Source organism: Bos mutus, chromosome 10, assembly GCF_027580195.1.
Source record: "Bos mutus isolate GX-2022 chromosome 10, NWIPB_WYAK_1.1, whole genome shotgun sequence".
NCBI lineage: Eukaryota > Metazoa > Chordata > Mammalia > Artiodactyla > Bovidae > Bos > Bos mutus.
In genome coordinates, this window is record NC_091626.1 from 452,682 (window position 1) to 468,145 (window position 15,464).

Genomic DNA, 15,464 nt, shown 5'->3' on the forward strand with positions numbered 1-15,464 from the left:
ATGGACTGGTTTGATCTCCTTGCAGTCCAAGGGACTCTCAAGAGTCTTCTCTAACACCACAGTTCAAAAGCATCAATTCTTTGGCAGTCAGCTTTCTTTATAGTCCAACTCCCACATCCATATATGACTACTAGAAAAACCATAGCTTTGACTAGATGGACCTTTGTTGGCAAAGTAATGTCTCTGCTTTTTAATATGCTCTCTAGGTTGGTCATAACTTTTCTTTCAAAGAGCAAGTATCTTTTAATTTCATGGCTGCAGTAACCATCTGCAGTAATTTTGGAGCCCACAAAAATAAAGTCTGTCACTGTTTCCATTGTTTCCCCATCTATTTGCCATGAAGTGATGGGACCAGATGCCATGATCATTAGTTTTTGAATATTCAGTTTTAAGCCAGCTTTTTCACTCTCCTCTTTCACTTTCATCAAGAGGCTCTTTAGTTCCTCTTCACTTTCTACCCTAAGGGTGGTGTTTTCTGCTTATCTGAGGTTATTGATATTTCTGCCGGCAATCTTGATTCCAGCTTGTGCCTCATCCAGCCCCGCATTTCTCATGATGTACTCTGCATATAAGTTAAATAAGCAGGGTGACAATATACAGCCTTGACTTACTCCTTTCCCAATTTGGAACCAGTCTATTGTTTGATCTCCAGTTCTAACTGTTGCTTCTTGACCTGCATACAGATTTCTCAGGAGGCAGGTAAGGTGGTCTGGGAATTCCACTTCTTGAAGGATTTTCCACAGTTTCTTGTGATCTACACAGTCAAAGGCTTTGGTGTAGTCAATAAAGCAGAATTAGATGTTTTTTCTGGAATTCTCTTGCTTTTTCTATGATCAAACGGACGTTGGCAATTTGATCTCTGGTTCTTCTGCCTTTTCTAAATCCAGCTTGAACATCTGGAAGTTCACGGTTCATGTATTGTTGAAGCCTGGCTTAGAGAATTTTGAGCATTACTTTGCTAGCATGTGAGATGAGTGCAATTGTGTGATAGTTTGAGCATTCTTTGGCATTGCCTTTCTTAGGGATTGGAATGAAAACTGACCTTTTCCAGTTCTGTGGCCACTGCTGAGTTTTCCAAATTTGCTGGCATAGTGAGTGCAGCTTCTGCCTGCTTTGCGGCTGGGGAGAAGCAGAAGACATGAATAGTGCAGCAGAGATCATGGACAATGGCAGAGGGACCTTTACCCAAAGAGCGAATGAGAGCTGTGTGCTGTGCTCAGTCACTCAGTCGTGTCTGACTCCCTGTGACCCCCATGGACTGTAGCCCGCCAGGGTCCTCTGTCCTTGGGGTTTTCCAAGCAAGAATGCCAGAGTGGGTTGCCATTTCCTCTTCCAAGGGATCTTCCCAACACAGGAATTGAACCTACATCTCATCTCCTGCATTGGCAAATGGGTTCTTTACCACTAGAGCCACCTGGAAATGTAGAGCTAAAAAGGTAGAGACTTGAGTGGCCATCAGGGACTTTGTGAAGTTCAGCTGTTGATTTGTCTTCTGGGCCAACAAGCAGGTATGTGTTTATTTGGGGCATACTCTGTGTCGAGGTTGTGATGATCCGAGGCTGTAAGACTTAGCCTCTCTTGCTATTAGGTATGTCAATTCATTGGCACTTCTGTCTTGTTCTCTTGATCCCAGTGTGAGCAGTCCCACCTCATGAGAGAGCATGAGGACGTCCAGGAGCGAACGACACTTCGGTACGAGGAACGCATCACAGAACTGCACAGCATCATCGCTGAGCTCAATAAGAAGATAGACCGTTTGCAAGGCACCACCATCAGGTAGTCAGCTCCAAGTCATGGCTGTCTCTCTGCCCCTCTGGGCAGTAATCTGGGTTTTACGCTTAAAGTCATCCCTATGAATTATGGGCTTCCCTTGTGGCTCAGCTGGTATGAGGGAGACCTGAGTTCGATTCCTGGGTTGGGAAGATTCCCCTGGAGAAGGGAAAGGCTACCCACTCCAGTATTCTGGCCTAAAGAATTCCATGGACTAGTGTAGTCCATGAGGTCACAAAGAGTCAGACACAACTGAGCAGTTTTCACACTTTCTATGAGTTACAAGAGTAACTCATTTATTTATAACTAATATTCTTACAGTTGATAAATACTTTGTCTCTACTATGTCAGCTGTGTGCTTTCCCCTCCATTATTCCGTTTTGACTTTGACCCTCATGGTGACCCTGAAAGGTAGACAGAGTAGGAGTTGTGATGTTCAGTTGACTAGTAAGAAGGTGAGTGAGATGCTTTATTGAGATGCTTTATTAACAGGTTCTGAATGCAACCCCCTCTATCTCCCTTGGGGAATTGGAGAGATTTATGAATGTTGATTTAACTAACTATTACATATGCTTCTTTGTTGTTATTCAGTCACTAAGTTGTATCCAACTCTTTGTGACCCCGTGGACTGCAGCACGCCAGGCTTCCCTGTCCTTCACTATCCCCTGGAGTTTGTTCTAACTCCGTGATTCAGTGATACCTTCGAACCATCTCGTCCTGTCGCCCCCTTCTCTTCCTGCCCTCAGTCTTCCCCATTAGCAGAGTCCTTTTCAGTAAGTTGACTCTTCACATCAGGTGGCCGAAGTATTGGAGCTTCAGCTTAAGCATCAGCTTCAGTTGATGCTAATTAATATTCAGGATTAATTTCCTTTAGGATTGACTGGTTTGATCTCCTGCTGTCCAAGGGACTCTCAAGAGTCTTCTCCAGCACCATAGTTTGAAAGTATCAATTCTTCGGTGCTCAGCCTTCTTTATGGTCCAACTCTCACATCTGTACATGACTACTAGGAAAACCATCACTTTGACAATATGGACCTTTGTCAGCAAAGTGATATCTCTGCTTTTTGATACACTGTCTAGGTTTGTCCTAGGAGCAAATCTTTTTCCAAGGAGCAAATCTTTTAATTCATGGCTGCAGTCATCATCCGCAGTGCAGTGATTCTGAGGCCCAAGAAAATAGCATATGCTTCTAGATAATCTAAAATTTGTTTGAGCTCAGTTGACTTGCCAATGTTGGCATAGTGTCATACAAACTCCTAAGGGATGGGGCAAGATTTGATCCATCACTTGATTGGTGAAAACCCTGGGGCTTAAAAATGTTAAGCAACTACTTTTAAGTTACCCTTAGCAAAGGGGATAGGTGGAGTTAGAACCCACAGCATCTCTGCCTTTATTCAGTTTTTTTTCCATAAAAGTAATTGTTGGGGTTTCTGCCTTCCTTGCTCATCAGTCAGTTGGCCCCAAAGTCTCCTGCACAAAGCTGTGTCTGCCCGTTTTTGAGAAGAGGGTTTGCTTAAAGTGACTTACTGAGCCAAGGATAAGAATTTTTATCTTCCTGCCCATGCTCAGAGAGTAGCCCTGAGGGAAACAAATGGTTGGCATCTGCTTTTATGGAGAAGAGTGCTTTGTTCTCTGACTGTTTTTACAGGCCACAATTAAGACCGTTTTAAAGCTTCTATCCCTCTAGAAGTCCTGGGTCAGAAGACATTTTAGATGTGTTTTGTTCCAACTCTGAGAGTCACAGTAATGATGGAGCTACTTGATGAGGGTACTTGGGGGCCTCTGTTTCTGGGCAAAGTTGTGGAAAAATTTGCTGTTAATTGGAGCCACACAGTACATCTCATATTCCAGTTTAGAACCTCAAGGACTTTAAATTGTATCCTGGTCTTCAGTGATTGTAGGTTAGAAGAGCAGAGAAGAATTTCAGTCCAAAGAAATGATTATAGCAGACTTAAAGGAGGCTGACAGAGTACATTGGCAAATTCGTAATTTCCATTAAAAACATATTGCTCTTTTAAAGTCTTGAGAAGGTGAAAGCAAATGGGCTTAGTGAGTTGTGAAAAAAATGCATCACATGTCACCTGGAAAACTCAATTTCACGATGTTTAGATTAAATTTAATGGCCAAACTGTTTTGTATTAACATACCCTCTTATTTAAAGGAAGATTGCGTCTGTACAGATGTAACATTAAATTCTGCCTGTTTTCATTATGTAAATGAGCCAGCTCCTCCTTGAGGAGAGGACCCCCTGCGTGGCTGGAAGATGAGCAGACATGTGGGCCAGGCTCTTCTTGTCCTCCAAGCTCTAGTGGCTAAGGCACCTCCCTGGCCACCGCCACTCAGGTCCAAAGATGCTATAGTTGACCCAGTACAGAGGTGCCAAATGCCTTGGACTTTTTCTTGTATCCCGGGTGTAGAGAATTGTCATGCTAATCTGGTACAATCCTGGTACCTTTGAGACTTTCTTGTCGCTTTAGTCTGGGCCTGAGTTAGGAATTTATTGGAAGAGCTGAAAAATCATTAATTAGGGAATGGTTTATGATGTATCCACATGGAACCCACACTGAATTGCATAAGAGAAAAGATGTGACAGTTTCATAGTTTAAAATATTTATCTCCAGTCACAATCAGAGAACTAGAGACCTTCTGTGACTGCCCTGGGAGACTTTCCCATCTCTTATAGCCACAGGGCTAATGTAGTCAATAATCAGACACTGCAGTTTGCTGAATTCCAATGTAAGTTGAATTCAGAGCCACAGCAGATCTCTTAGGTTAAAGATTAAGCACTGACAGGAAAAGATGAAATGGTGAGAATTTGAATGGAGACACTGGGTAGATTCAAATAAATTAAGATACCTAGAGCCTGCAAACTCCACTGAGCTTCCCCTCCTGCAGAAGCAGTCTCCCTCCCTGTCTGATCAAGTTAGTCCTTCTTTGCTTGGAGGCTCTGTAGCAGGCTGAACCCAGGTAGAGGGTACCAGATATAGTCATACCTCACTGCTACTCCATTCTTCTTTATCTTTAGGCCCAAAAGTAGCTAAATTCAATCATGCCCCAGGGGGATAAGCAGAAAATCCAACCTTGGAAGATACAAGTAAGATTGTATTCATTTATAGTCACAGAAACTTGAGAAGAATGTGTGTAGGATTAGGACCTACGTGTCCTAGACCAGGGAAATAAGAATATAGTGTTGGGTTGATGATTATTTATTGATATCACTGTTCCTATTAGAGATTCTGGATTTAGTATGTTAGCTTCAGCAGTTTTATTAAATAAAACTAGATTCATTGGAGGATTACATTAAATAATGTTGAAATGCCTAGTGTAACATAGTCCAGAGGCCATGGCGATCAGGAATAACGTCATTAAAATGGGGTTTTTGATGCCACTTCACTACTGGAGTCAGTGCAGGCATGGCTACTGTGCTTGTCAACAGGACTACAGTAGTAATCAAATAATTCGACCCATAGAGATTTTTGATAATGTAGAATCGATCATGGAGTCTTTAGTTTTGATATAAATGGATTCATTGGAAAAGACTCTGATGCTGGGAGGGATTGGGAGCAGGAGGAGAAGGGGACGACAGAGGATGAGATGGCTGGATGGCATCACTGACTCGATGGACATGAGTCTGAGTGAACTCTGGGAGTTGGTGATGGACAGGGAGGCCTGGCGTGCTGCAATTCATGGGGTCACAAAGAGTCGGACGTGACTGAGTGACTGAACTGAACTGAACTGATACTAAAGTTTTACTTGATCTTTGTAATTGAAAAATCTCTGGTCTGGTGAACAAGGACTTGACCTCGCACTGTACTATATGACCTCTTATCCAGTTCCCTTACCAGACCTCCTTCACAGATCCAGAACTCTTTAATGAAGATGTTTATAATCTTGTCACAAGTGGGTACAGTCCATCTTCTTTCTACCCATTTTACAGGGGAGACTGTACAGTAGGAAAAAGAGATACCCACATTCTGGGCTAATTATTCGCTCTGAGCAGATGTTAGCCCCTGGGATCCAAAAATACCTGTACTCTTCCAGTCTAAATGAAGATTGATGAAGATACATTAGTCAGCTGAGGCTGCTGTAACAAAATACTGTAGACCGGTGGCTTAGACAATAGGAATTTATTTGCCACAGTTTTGGAATCTGGAAAGTCCAAAGTCAAAGTGCCAACCAATTCATTTCTTCAGTGAGTGTTGTCTTCCTGTCCTCCTGAAGGCTTCCTTCTCACCATGCCCTCACATGGCAGGAAGAGAGGGAAAAGGCAAGCTCTGTTATTTCATAAGGGTACAAATCCCATCGTGAGGGATCCCATCAGATCTAATTATATCTCAAAGGTCCCATCCAGATACCATCACTTTGAAGGTTAGGACTGCAACATAGAATTGGGGTGGTAGTAACAATATGAACAATAACACATAATTCAGTCCATACTACATCAGGTGACAAGTGGCATCATCAATAAATCTCATAGTGGACCTAGGCTACCATTGTATCCCATCCAGGTGGTAACATTTTTAAAATCCCTGTACATGTGGTAAATGCTCCCAACTGGCAACAAGACATGGTCCTGCTTTTCTGGCTTCAGGAACCAAGAAGTGGAAATACAAGTGGCTCCTCTCATTCTTACACCTAAAAGCCCACTTAAAAAATGATTGCTTTCCCTCTTGGTAACTTTGAGCTCTGCTAGTTTTAGAAGTTTCATTCCCAAGGGAACGATGACTGGCAAACAGCAGTGATTCCATTGCTGCCACTTAGCCCTTGGGACATCTCATGTCACTGAAACAACAGGCAGTGAAGGGAGTGACTATACTAGCGGGATCCCAACTCTCCAGGGGAAACTGGATTGTAACTGTACCATGAGGCAGGGAGGACTGTGTATGGAACTCACAGGATTCCCTAGCATACCTCCTGGATGTTGCCCAGTGATACAAGTTAGTAAATTAAAGGATTACAGTACAGGTCAGTCCACCTAGGGCCAGACCCCTAAGTGGGTCTGCATAATTTCTTGCTTGTTTATGCATATATGCAATTTCCTTTTTACTTTCTGGTTTTCTCCCATTATATATGGTGAGTTGTTATTGGTAAAACGTAGCATGTAATAGTTGGGCTACATGATTTAGGTGAATTTGCCATTAAACTAGAAGAGGAAAGGTCACCCAGCCATGGATATAAATGGGACTTTGGGTCTCCCATTTCGATAAGAAGGTGAGTACATTTATTAATACGATTGAACAAGGGATAGTTACAGAAGCTTGATGGTATCGTTATAGCCATTTGGAACTGAATATGTGTGAGAGGATGCATTTGGTTGTCAAGGAGCCAAAGACAGTAGGTTACAGTGCATGTTGCTTGTGCCTGGTTCCGTTCCCACACCTCCTCTGTAGTCCCCCCAAATCAAAGAAGACTGACCCTAGGGACTACCTCCCAAACTCCCTTAACTCTGGGATAGTTTTGGATCTGCCAGGTCTGGAAGGCAGTGAGAAGGTGGGGCCGTCATTGTGGCTTTGGTGAGCATGAAGACCCTGCGCTGACCAGCCTGAGCCTGAGCTGTGGGCAGGAGTGGGGCAGCAGCAGTCTCTCAATCACAGCTCTGATGCCAAGGCTGACAGCACCAGCTGTCCCCACCCTGCCTTCTTTTCTCTGGTCCTTCCAACTGCCTAAATTAAATCCTGCTTGAAACATCCAAAAGCATTTGTTTTCCTAACTGAACCCTGCCTAATGCATCCTAAATCTCATCTGCTTGGAATAAACAGTTTGTATTTATGGCCTTCTAAAAATATTTACTCATGAATATCTTAAACAAATTGGATCATATAGCACACACTGTTTTGTAATAGGTGCTTTTTCACTTAACTCTATGTTCTGAGTGGCTTTGTTTTAATGCTCATCTGAGTTGGGGGGATTGTATAATGAGATGGATAAAATGGAAAAATATGTCAGTAGCTCACTTTGCATCTGGGGGAGGGGGCAAAAAAAAAAGATGTCTAAGCAGATTGTTTCCCAAGGAGATTATTTTCTTTTCCCAAAAGCTGCTCTCATAACATCAACCTTTCACTGCCAACTCTGAGTAGTCCATGATTTCTGCTTCATTTCCCATTTGCTTGTTAGCCCACAGCTGTCTGGCTTCTGACCCCAGTGGTTTGCCAAATTCCTTTTGCTATGAACTGAACTGTGCTATGCCTCGCCTCCAGTTCGTGTGATGAAACCCTCTATGTGACAGTGTTTGGAGATGGAATGTAGTTGAGTCAAGGTCATGAAGTTGCGGTCACGTGACAGGATTAGTGACCCCAGAGAGCTCACTTGCTCTCCTGCTCTTTCCCTGCCATGTGAGGGTACACGGAGAAGGCAGCCATCTGCAGGCCAGGAAGAGAGCCCTCACTGGGAACCAGCCGTGCCGGCACCTTGATTTTGGACCACCAGCCAAAGTCCGCTGCTGCTGCTGCTGCTGCTAAGTCGCGTCAGTCGTGTCCAACTCTGTGCGACCCCATAGATGGCAGCCCACCAGGCTCCGCCATCCTCGGGATTCTCCAGGCAAGAACACTGGAGTGGGTTGCCATTTCCTTCTCCAACCCAACTGAAGTCTAAAACTATGAAAAAATAGATTTCTGTCATTTAAGCTTGTCTATGGTACTTTGTTACAGCAGCATAAGCTAAGAGACTTTTTTGAAAATCACCAGTGATTTCTTAACTGAAAAATTTGGTGAGTTTTTTCTTGTTACTGGCCCTTTTCCTAAATTTAACCCTAAATCCTGCTTCCCTTCTCGAACCTCCCTAACCCTGCAGGTCCTAGATCTTCTCCTCTTTCCCTAAGAGCCATCCTCAGCTTTGGCCCTTACCCTGGGCTCTCCCCCATCCTTTTCACCAGGATGGCTGCACCCCTAAAGCACTGACCCCTCCTGTTTATATCACTCGCACATTGGCATTTAACCCTTGTGCTTCTTCGTCTGCAGAGTGCCCCTCCTCTGGTGACTGAGCGAGTATCCAGAGCCTCTGTGTGCTCACATAGTCCAGTCTCTCAAATCTCGTGCCCATACGGTGTGCCTGGCCCTTCCCCTGGTCTTTAGGCCCACACTTTGGCCTGTGTGGTGCAGCTGTCTGTCCCTCTTCATGTTGCTGCATCTCAAACAGTGTAACCAAAACCTCTTTGTCTCCCAGCAAAACTTGTTGTTCTGATTAGCTTGTGGCCTAAAGAATAAAATATGAAATAAAAATAAAACCTAGAAAGATAAGGTGGGTTTTTCTCTCTCCATATTTTCTTATATGGTGTACATTCCACCCTTGTTCACTATTTGAAGTGTTTGAATACGGATCCTTTATCAGATCTTGTTAAAACTGGTACTCATGGCTGACAAGGGTGAATTATTATACACATAGGAGAGCATTTCAGAGTCCCGTTTGTTCAGTTAGTCATCGTAAGTTTCCTAGATGAGTCTGAACTTCCTCTGTGCTGTATGGGAAAACAAGAGGTATTTACTCATCACTTATTCACTGCTATAGATCCTTTAAGAGAACTGAAAAGAATACCTTGTATCTAAAACATCTTTGTTCTTTAAAGAAATGATGGCTGTTTCAGGGCAATTCTGCCTTTAAATGCAGAGACCAAGTGTGTTCCAAAAGAAAAAGCAAAAACAAAGTCAGGTAGGCTCAGTGGGCTGGCCACCGTTGACTGACAGCTCCCAAGGCATGTCCATTTGGATCTTGTTCACCAGTTACTCCAATCCAGTGACAAGGCATGAATGTGCACCCCAAAATAAGATAGGTATAGGGATTGCTTCTGAAGTAACATTTTTATCAAATGCTGCTGATTCCACAGGACTTTAGCTTGAGGTCTGGAAAGCATGGTAAGAGTTAAACTTTCATTGACTTTTATCATCATTGAAATGATCAATTAGATCATTTCACCTCTAGCTAAGAATGAGGAAGAATCTTAAAAAAAATCTTTTCCTTAAGCCATCATATTATTGTTCTGTTTGTAGTAAATTTAGGAATTAGGCTGTATTGCTAACTGGTTGGATAATCTTAGGTAAGTCGCTTAGCCTCTAGGAGTGTCCGTGGTCTTATTTGTAAAACAAAGGTATTGATCCTGGCTTAAGTGATCACCAGGATCCCTGCCAGTCTGCCACTCTGTTACTTTTCTGCCTCTGCTAGTTAAGCAGGTGTGTATACAGCCTAACTGGAGAAGGCAATGGCAACCCACTCCAGTATTCTTGCCTGGAGAATCCCAGGGACAGAGGAGCCTAGTGGGCTGCCGTCTATGGGGTCGCACAGAGTCGGACACGACTGACGCGCGCAGCAGCAGCAGCAGCATACAGCCTAATGCATGCCTCAGGAGTGTTTTGTTGTTGCTGCTGCTGCTGTTATTGAGCTAGTAGCAAGCTTTAATCACTGCAACTCTAAACTGAGTGACTTGGAATCACTTCACAAATGCTTCTAAGTGAATGAAATGATGTACCATTAGAATCCTGAGATGACCCTCTATGTGCCAAAAAAAAAAAAAACACCTGGTAACTTTCTAATTCCATAATTATGAAAAAGCAGAGACATCACTTTGCCAACCAAGCTATGGTTTTCCAATAGTCATGTGTGGATGTGAGAGTTGGACCATAAAGAAAACTGAGAGCCAAAGAATTGATGTTTTCAATTTGTGGTGTTGGAGAAAACTTTTGAGAGGCACTTGGACAGCAAGGAGATCAAGCCAGTCAATCCTAAAGGAAATCAGCCCTGAATATTTATCAGAAGAACTGATGCTGAAGCTACAATACTTTGGCCACCTGATACAAAGAGCCAACTCATTGGAAAAGACCCTTATGCTGAGGAAAATTGACGGCAGGAGGAGAAGGGGGCAACAGAGGATGAGATGGTTGGATCGCATCACCGACTCAATGGACATGAGCTTGAGTAAACTCCGGGAGATAGTGGAGAACAGGGAAGCCTGGCGTGCTGCAATCCATGGGGTTGCAAAGAGTCAGACACCACCGATTGACTGAAGAACAACAGTTAAGAAACTACCACAATAGCATAGAATTAGCAATATTTATCAGTTTATCAAAGCTTCTGTTTTTTTAACTTAATTTGACTACTACTTGGACCTTTTCATATTTTCTTCCTTTTTATCTTCAGCATTGGCAGTTAGTGTTCTGCAGATCAGGCATCTTTTTCCCCAAAGAAATAAGATAAATCACTTACCAAGAGTTAGTGTCTACACCGTGAAAGGAAGCAAACAGTGAAGTCACTTTGAGATGCTGATGCTGTGTGTCATTCACACCTTGACCAGTTAGGTGAGCCTGCTGCTCAGAGGAACCTTGAAAAAACTCCTCAAATTCTTGTCTTTGTAAAACTGCCATGGACCTGCAGGGTTTTTGTTGGTTTGTTTTTTTTTTTTTAACTTTTTGTTCCCATTGCTCTGGATGGACCAGTGCTTCTGACTAAAACAATAGGGAGAGCCCCCAGCATCCTTCTCCTCCATATGTTGACGTCCCAAATTGTCCGGCAGCTTACAGAGTGCTTGGAGCACACTGGTTTTTGTCATTTCCCAGTTCCTGCCGGTAAGGATGTTGAGAGGGCAAAGATAGATGGCTCCATGGTTTTTTACAAAAGTCAGTAAGAGAAATAGGGCTATACAAACTTTCTTATATTTAGGTTTAACCTTTCAGTGCCTCATTTTGGGGGCACAAGACTGCACACAATCTCCTCACAAGGTTGATTTCTACCTCTGTTTCCTCTGTTTGCTCACGTAGTGTTGTACTGTAACCTTCCTTATGATACCCTAAGGGGGATCCTTCACCAGGGGTGATATGTGCTCACCTCAGCCCCTCCCTGTGGGGTCGAGAACACAGACCGTCTATACTTCCCTGCTGCCTGTTTGATCTGTTTCCATAAAAGATCTCACAACACTTACTCCTTCCCCTGAATTCCTTGACTTCACACATTATTTTACATTTATTTCCACCATTTGACCCTGATTGTTTGCCTTCTTCAATACAATAAGTTTTGCTTCTGGCCAATATTGCCCACTCAGCAAGTGGCCTGAGTGTTCCTCCAGCCTCAGGGTTCCATCCTGCACCCTGATTTGGCTTCAGCTATCCGTCCCCTCTGTCCCAAGCTCCACACACCCAAGTTCACATCCACGGGCTCCCCTGAGGCTCTGCATGTGCCCATGCACGCTCATGACCTATCTAAAATGGCTCACCTTCAGACTCTTCTGTAGTACTGCTTCATCCTGGAAGTCCTCCCTGGTCACTGCCCACCTGCAGCCCCAGAGCTGCAGTCCACCCAGAGCATCCTTTTTAGGGTAGAATTAGTTGTGAACATGTGTGTGTGCGCTACGTCGCTTTCACCGCCAGACTCCTCTGTCCATGGGATTCTCCAGGCAAGAACACTGGAGTGGGTTGCTGTGCCCTTCTCTATGCTCTCTCTCCCTGGCCCAGGGATCAGACCTGCATCTCTTACGTCTCTGCATTGGCAGGCGGGTTCTTACCACTAGAGCCACATGAGAAGCCCAGTTGTGAACATAAAATTTGACTCCCAAAAGAGCAGCATCAACTTGGTTTTCGCTTTCCTGTCCTTGTCTTGATGCTCAAATACCTTGAAAGAGCATTCTTGGCTTGCATTTCATGACACTGAAAGTCTCTGCCTTAAGGTGACATTTCTCAGGTGGTATCATTCTTCAGTGTGTGGTCTCACCTTAGTAAGGAATGTTCCCTTCCTTACTGAATGCTTCCTTCTCCCACCCCTTCCGTTTTCACTTCTTTATAAAACCCATCCTAATAAAGTAATTTTTTTTTACAAAGCAGGAGATTTGGCAGGCACTAGATGTTTGGGACCTGCCAAGCCAAGACAGTTGAAGGTGGCTATAAAAGATTTTGCAAATACCATTTACATCAGAGGTACAGCAGCAGCTTTTTTGGCTGAAAAACAGTCTCAGCCAAGCTGAAGCTGATTACATTGGCCATGCAACAAAGGTAATTTATTCATTATACCCAAAATCTCCCATTAACTAAAATCAGGATTTCAATTGCTGATTGAAAGGAAGCTGATGGATCAGAGCACAATTACCCTCTAGACCAAAAAGGTGGTGACGCTTAAGAGTTCTTTCTAATTGTTTTTCTTTCCTAAGCCTAATTACTGTTGGCTGTGCAAATATCTAATAATTAACTTATTCATATAACATTAACCTATATTTTTTTCCCATTACCACTCCCATTCTAATTCACATTCTGCATGCCTGCTGGTTTTATATCTGTTTAAAGTCTTCCTAGATTTCTGTGTGGCTTTTATCAGAAATACTTTATAAAGCAAGGGCTCAGCTGAATTCTTTCCCTGAGAGGACGGGTGTTCATTTCTTGAGAAAACCAAGAACTCTGGAGAGTTCTTCCCATTTCTCTGGTATAGATGTGTCTCCTGAGCTTCAGATGGCATTTGCCTCTTCCCCAAGTCTCACCGATCACCACTCACCATCTTGGCCCACCCAAAACTGTGGACTTTCTGCCCTTACCCTCCGGTTGTCAGCAACTTAATGTGAATGCCAGGGTAAGAGAATTTCTTCCTTTCTTCACAGACACCCTCCCCCTGGGGCTGAGAAGACACCTTCGGACTTTACTCATAATTAAACCCCCTGAAAATTTTCTTTTCTGGCTCACTTGCAAAATACATCAAAGAAGATTAATTTTTGCTCTCTACTTGTCTGTATCATGTGTGTGTGTAGTGATGGCGGTGGCGTGGGAAGGAGGTCTGTGTGTACTTTGAAATACATACTGCAATTGTAACTTTTCTTAGCTTGCCCATGACTAATTCAGAGCCCAAAGGTTACAAGGGATCCATGAGGGGCTGAGAAGGGAGTGAGTGTGTTTGTGCAGATGAAACACGGATGAATTTCAAAGTTATCTTCCTACTAGCAAAGGCAGAGTGAAGGAAACAGACCATTGAGTGCTGCTCACTCACTCACTGATCTTCCCCCTCACCCCATTCTCCTTTCCTGTCCCCTAACTCCACTTACTTCTTTTAGAGAAACTAAGTGTGGTTTTTCTCAGACACGCTGACCCCTACACCTCTCAGAGCACTGGTTTCAATCTGCACAGACAGGATGCTGGTTTTCCAGTCTCTGTAACCTCAGCAGCCCTTCTGTTCTCTTCCCAGAAGGAAGCACAGCGTGGGGCTCTGGTGGTGATGCTCTGAGTCACTCCTTTTCACTAGGCCCTTGATGGTCCTGCTCACTGTAGCCTCAGTGCTAGGAACCTCAGTTCTTCTTTGCCTTGGAATTTGAGGAGGTGAAGAAGCCTACTTTCTTTAGGAAATGTTTGAAGGGGGGAGTTTTCTGTAAGGCTGATACACGAGTCTTGTCGGGTGTGTGGGTTTGGATATGGAAACTTTCAGTGTCAAACACGGCCAATCTAGTTATCCTGAAAGGAATCCTGGTCCATGGGGCCTCGAGAGGAGAGCTGTCTGTTTGTGTTCTGAGTGTCTTTATCTTGTTATTAAAGGACATTCTCTGGGGATGTGTCTTGTGTGTCTGTCAGTGGAGTCTGACTTCCCTTTTGTTCTCAGGGAGGAAGATGAGTACTCGGAATTGCGATCAGAGCTCAGCCAGAGTCAACATGAGGCCAACGAGGACTCTCACAGCGTGGATCAGGACCAGACCTCTGTGTCTGTCCCTGAAAACCAGTCCACCATGGTCACTGCAGACATGGGTAAGTCTGCCTGCTGTTGCCGCAACGCCAGGGCTCGGTTTCTGGATTATAATCAAAACTTTAGAAGCATGAGACAGCCTGGATCGAGATTTAGCGAGTCAAGCAGCTTGTTGAGTAGATGAAGGCAGGTGAAGGCTCATTCATTTCAGTTCTCTACATATTCCTTTGTTGGTCACAGTGGAACCAAAGAGCTGCATTCCCTTTCTGCCTTGATGTGCCTTTCTGCCTGTTGTGATTCAAACGTGTCACCTTCTACGTGAAAAGTCAGGAAGTAGGGAACCAGGTAAAAAGGTGATTGCACTGTTCCAAGTTCAGTATAACTGAGCTGTGATGGCAAGAATGGAAAGGATGGGCTGGGGAGTGACTCACTGAAGGGGAGGAGGCAATAGGTTCAGCAACTCTGGGGTAAGCAGGGATCCAAAATGACTCTTCAAAATGTTCATCCTGAGTGACTCAGAATGATTGTATTCCTTACTAAGGAAGTTTGGTTGAGAAATGATTTGGGAAATAAATACATTGTGTTTGAGGTTGTGAAGAAATGTCTGTGTGGAAATACCTGGTAACAGCATGTTGGTATGGTGTGTTTTAAACTACAGGTTATGACCCTTCCAAGTAAGTCTTGAAATTACATAAAAAATCAAAATGGTTTTAAAATGAAATCAAATAGGAAAAAAAACCAGAATGATAGTATTGTTGTTTCATGACACATATATTTTGGATATGTATATGTCGTTAAGTTGCCAAGGGAAATGTTCCAACCATGGGTTGCAATTGAAGTGTTGTAAAACCTCTGGCCTACTTGAAGATGCTCAACTAGATCTCTGGAGAGATTGGGGTTGCGGATAAAGGCTTTGAAGTTACGAGGTAAAGAGCTCCCTATGGTTGAAAGGATGTGAAGTCCAAATGGGGAGAGGCACCATATCTTAGGAAATGTTCACATATAAGGGGGTGATGGGAAAGGAACAAGGAGAAGGAAGAGAAAGTATAGTACAGTTTACATTA

General features: G+C 43.6%; 1 protein-coding gene across 2 annotated transcripts in view; it reads left to right on the top strand.

Moving 5' to 3' along the window:
* Positions 1–15,464, top strand: part of MCC (MCC regulator of WNT signaling pathway) — a 533,449-nt gene that overhangs the window by 421,179 nt on the left and 96,806 nt on the right. For both annotated transcript variants that reach the window (XM_070377172.1, XM_005902721.3), the window contains 2 exons: positions 1,634–1,776; positions 14,320–14,462. In XM_070377172.1, the coding sequence (XP_070233273.1) occupies positions 1,634–1,776; positions 14,320–14,462 (286 nt within the window). The remainder of the gene's footprint in view (positions 1–1,633; positions 1,777–14,319; positions 14,463–15,464) is intronic.